Here is a 5,498-nt window from a genome sequence, read left to right on the forward strand (position 1 = left end):
GCAGAGCATGTGTCCAGACACTGGGCAGAGCATGCATGTACAGACACTGGGCAGAGCATGTGCACAGACACTGGGCAGAGCATGCATAGACACTGGGCAGAGCATGCATACAGACACTGGGCAGAGCAGTGCACAGACACTGGGCAGAGCATGCGTCCAGACACTGGGCAGAGCATGTGCACAGACACTGGGCAGAGCATGTGTCACAGACACTGGGCAGAGCATGTGCGCATCATGACACTGGGCAGAGACACTGCAGGAGCATAGACATCAGCAGAGCATGCAGACAGCACTGGGCAGCATGCATGTGCAGACACTGGGCAACATGTGCACAGACACTGGGCGAGGCATGTGGCCAGACACTGGGCAGAGCATGCGTACAGACATCAGGCAGAGCGATGTGCACAGACACTGGGCAGAGCATGCACGGTAGACACTGGGCAGAGCATGTGCACAGATCACTGCAGAGCACGTGTCCAGACACTGGGCAGAGCATGTCCAGACATCAGCAGAGATGCAGCACACTGGGCAGAGCATGTGCACAGCACGCAAGATGCACAGACACTGGGCAGAGGCATGTGCACAGACACTGGGCAGAGCATCAGCAGAGCATGTGTACAGACATCAAGGGCATGCAGTCCAGACACTGGGCAGAGCATGCACACAGACACTGGGCAGAGTACATGCAGATCACTGGGCAGAGCATGCGTACAGACACTGGGCAGAGCATGTGCCAGACACTGGGCAGAGCATGCGACAGACACTCAGCAGAGCATGCACAGACACTGGGCAGAGCATGTGCACAGACACTGGGCAAGAGCATGCGCACAGACACTGGGCAGAGCATGTGTCCAGACACTGGGCAGATGCACAGACACTGGTCACAGACACTGGGCAGAGCATGCATAGACACTGGGCAGAGCATGTGCACAGACATCAGGCAGAGCATGTACACAGACACTGGGCAGAGCATGTGCATGACACTGGGCAGAGCATGTGTCCAGACACTGGGCAGAGCATGCACAGACGACTGGGCAGACATAGACACTGGGCAGAGCATGTCCAGACATCAGCAGAGCATGTGTCCAGACACTGGGTGCAGAGCATGTCCAGACACAGCAGATACAGACACTGGGCAGAGCATGCAGACAGATTGGGCAGAGTCCAGATTGATTGGGCAGAGCATGCACAGACACTGGGCAGAGTCCAGACATCAGGCAGAGTGATGTCCAGACACTGGGCAGAGCATGTGTCCAGACATCATAGAGCAGAGTGTCCATCATCAGGGCAGAGCATGTCCAGACACTGGGCAGAGTGTGCATAGACACTGGGCAGAGCATGCATACACTGGGCAGAGCATGTGGGCACAGACACTGGGCAGAGCATGACACTGGGCAGATACGTGTCCAGGCATCTGGGCAGAGTCCAGTCATTGGACACTGGGCAGTGTCCAGACACTGGGCAGAGCATGTACAGACACTGGGCAGAGCATGTGCACAGACACTGGGCAGAGGCATGGCACTGGGCAGAGCATGCATACAGACACTGGGCAGAGCACAGACACTGGGCAGAGCATATGAGACTGGGCAGAGTCCAGACACTGGCAGAGCATGTCCAGACACTGGGCAGAGTCCAGACACTGGGCAGGAGTCCAGACACTGGGCAGAGCATGTGTCCAGACACAGCAGAGCATGCATAGACACATGGCAGAGCACAGATTGGGCAGAGATACATAGACACTGGGTAGAGCACAGACATACAGCAGAGCACAGTGTCCAGACACTGGGCAGAGTGTCCAGACATTGGGCAGATGCGTCCAGACACTGGGCAGAGCATGCATAAGACTCGATACAGACACTGGGCAGAGTCCAGACACTGGGCAGAGCACACTGTCCAGACACTGGTCCAGAGCATGTGCAGAGTCCAGACACTGGGCAGAGCATGTCCCAGACACTGGGCAGAGCATGCACAGACACTGGGCAGAGCATGCACACCACTGGGCAGAGCATGTGTCCAGACACTGGGCAGAGTATGTGCATACACTGGGCAGACATACAGACATTACAGACTGGGCAGAGCATGCATACAGACTGGGCAGAGCATGTACAGGTCACAGTGACACTGCAGAGCAGACACATTGCAGAGCATGCGTACAGACACTGGGCAGAGCATGCATACATACATCAGACAGAGACATGTCCAGACACTGGGCAGAGCATAGACACTGGGCAGAGCATGTGCACAGACTGGGCAGAGTCCACAGACTGGGCAGAGCATGCGTCCAGATCACTGGGCAGAGCATCCATAGACAGACTGGGCAGAGAGCACAGACACTGGGCAGATGCATATTATAGACACTGGGCAGATACGTGCAGACACTGGCAGAGCATGTCCAGAGACTAAGAGCAGAGCACAGACACTGGGCAGATCATGCGTACAGACACTGGGCAGATGCATACATAGACATCACAGACATGCATAGACACTGGGCAGAGCACAGACACTGGGCAGAGCATGCGTCCAGACACTGGGCAGAGAGTCCAGACATCAAGAGCATGTGTCCAGACACTGGGCAGAGTCCAGACACTGGGCAGAGCATGCACAGATCATGGGCAGAGTCCAGACTGGGCAGAGCATGGCTATACAGACATGGGCAGAGATGTGTACAGACACTGGGCAGAGCATGTCCAGACACTGGGCAGAGCATGTGTCCAGACACTGGGCAGAGCATGTGTCCAGACATGGGCAGATGTGTCCAGACACTGGGCAGAGCATGCGTCCAGACACTGGGCAGAGCATGTGTCCAGACACGTCCAGGGCAGAGCATGCGTCCAGACACTGGGCAGAGCAGTCCAGACACTGGGCAGAGCATGTGTCCAGACACTGGGCAGAGCATGTAACCAGACACTGGGCAGAGTCCAGACACTGGGCAGAGCATGTGCAGACACTGGGCAGAGCATGTGCATAGACACTGGGCAGAGCATTAAGACGACTGGGCAGAGCATGCATATTACACTGGGCACTGCTAGACACTGGGCAGAGCACATGCACAGACACTGGGCAGAGCATATGTCCAGACACTGGGCAGAGCATGTCCAGACACGCAGAGACAGACACTGGGCAGAGTCCAGACACTGGGCAGAGCATGCGTCCAGACACTGGGCAGAGCATGCGCACAGACTGGGCAGAGCATGCACAGACTGGGCAGAGCATGCATACAGACTGGGCAGAGCATGCAGACAGATTACTGGGCAGAGCACAGACACTGGGCAGAGCACGTGTCCAGACACTGGGCAGAGTCCAGACACTGGGCAGAGCATGCGTCCAGACACACAGAGTAATGTGCAGACATGGGCAGAGCATGCACACAGACACTGGGCAGACATGCATAGACACTGGGCAGAGCATAGACACTGGGCAGAGCATGTGTCCAGACACTGCAGAGTCCAGACACTGGGGCAGAGCATGTCCAGACACTGGGCAGAGCATGTGACAGACACTGGGCAGAGCATGTGGTGAAGACACTGGGCAGAGCATGTGCACAGACACTGGGCAGAGCACATGCGTACAGACACTGGGCAGAGTCCAGACACTGGGCAGAGCATGACATCAGACACTGGGCAGAGTCCAGACACTGGGCAGAGTATGCACAGACACTGGGCAGAGCATATGCATACATCACTGGGCAGAGCATGCACAGACACTGGGTGCAGAGCATGCACAGACACTGGGCAGAGCATAGACACTGGGCAGAGCATGTGTCCAGACACTGGGCAGAGACAGACACTGGGCAGAGCATGCATGCACAGACACTGGGCAGAGTCCAGACATCAGCAGATATGTGTCCAGACACTGGGCAGACATGTGACAGACTGGGCAGAGCATGCACAGACACTGGGCAGAGCATGCACATGACACTGGGCAGAGCATAGACACTGGGCAGACATGTGTCCAGACACTGGGCAGAGCATGCACAGACACTGGGCAGAGCATGCATACAGATCATCAGCAGAGCATGCATACAGACACTGGGCAGAGCATGCACAGACACTGGGCAAGAGCACAGACACTGGGCAGAGCATGCACATCACTGGGCAGAGCATGCACATACAGACACTGGGCAGATACGTGCACACATCACTGGGCAGAGCAGCACATCACTGGGCAGAGCACAGACAGACTGGGCAGAGCATGCATATTACGACCGGGCAGAGCATGCACAGATCATCATAAGAGTATACGTCCACAGATCGACTGGGCAGAGCATGCATACAGATCATGCAGAGCACGTGCACAGACGACTGGGCAGAGCATGCGTACAGACTTAAGAGCATTTACAGACACTGGGCAGAGCATGCAGCACAGACACTGGGCAGAGCATGACACTGGGCAGAGCATGCACAGACACTGGGCAGAGCATGGACACTGGGCAGAGCATGCGTCCAGACACTGGGCAGAGCATGTGTCCAGACACTGGGCAGAGCATGTCCAGACACTGGGCAGAGCATAGACACTGGGCAGAGCACAGACAGCATAGACACTGGGCAGAGTCCAGACATCAGAGCATGTGTCCACACTGGGCAGAGTCCAGACACTGGTAGAGCATGTGTCCAGATCACTGGGCAGAGCATGTGTCCAGACGATTGGCAGAGCATGTGTCCAGACCATGGGCAGAGCATGTGTCCAGACACTGGGCAGAGCATGCACAGACACTGGGCAGAGCATGCGCACAGACACTGGGCAGAGCAGGCACAGACATCAGCAGAGCATGCATAGATCACTGGGCAGAGCATGCACAGACACTGGGCAGAGCATGTGTCCACTGGGCAGAGTCCAGACACTGGGCAGAGCATGTGCACAGATCACTGGGCAGAGCATGCACAGACACTGGGCAGAGCATAGACACTGCAGAGCATGTGTCCAGACACTGGGCAGAGTATGTGCACAGACACTGGGCAGAGCATGTACAGACACTGGGCAGAGCATGTACAGACACTGGGCAGAGTATGTGCACAGACATTGCAGAGTATGTGTATAAGACACTGGGTAGAGTATGTGTATAGACATTGGGCAGATTATGCATAGACAGTATAGAATTCCTTTGCAGAGTACATGACTGCATCAGAGCATAGACCATTTTAAACTTAATCCAGATAGGGTTGCATAAATCCTATATTCCTATGATTTTAGAAATAAGAAGGTCGTTTTTGAAATCTATGGAAACCTTAGGAATTTCACTACAAGTTATTTTAGACTTGATCTGCGTGCCCCTTTATCTATGAGCGAAACGTAGACAAGGGCTCACCAAGGACAGATCAAAAACAAGTTCACGCTCGCGGCAGGTGAGACAAAAAAAGGTACCCCAGGCAGCAGAAATGACTGAAAGAATGCTGGCCATGTCGTTGACTGGGGCGGCAGGGTAGCCTAGTGGTTAGAGTGTAGAGGTGGCAGGTAGCCTAGTGGTTAGGGAGTGTAGAGGTGGTGGCAGCCTAGTGGTT

The 5,498-nt window shown here is 55.3% G+C and overlaps 1 protein-coding gene across 1 annotated transcript; it reads right to left on the reverse strand.

The window, feature by feature from the left end:
- Positions 1-1,260: 1,260 nt before the first annotated feature.
- LOC135569256 (keratin-associated protein 10-6-like) lies at positions 1,261-4,725 on the reverse strand. The gene is made up of 4 exons (XM_065016041.1): positions 4,495-4,725; positions 4,242-4,301; positions 2,668-2,883; positions 1,261-1,953 (listed from the first exon to the last, which is right to left on the reverse strand). Exons 1-4 carry the CDS (start codon positions 4,723-4,725, stop codon positions 1,261-1,263), a joined length of 1,200 nt encoding a protein of 399 aa, XP_064872113.1.
- Positions 4,726-5,498: the final 773 nt, after the last annotated feature.

This window comes from Oncorhynchus nerka, unplaced genomic scaffold (assembly GCF_034236695.1).
Source record: "Oncorhynchus nerka isolate Pitt River unplaced genomic scaffold, Oner_Uvic_2.0 unplaced_scaffold_1167, whole genome shotgun sequence".
In the NCBI taxonomy this organism is placed as follows: domain Eukaryota; kingdom Metazoa; phylum Chordata; class Actinopteri; order Salmoniformes; family Salmonidae; genus Oncorhynchus; species Oncorhynchus nerka.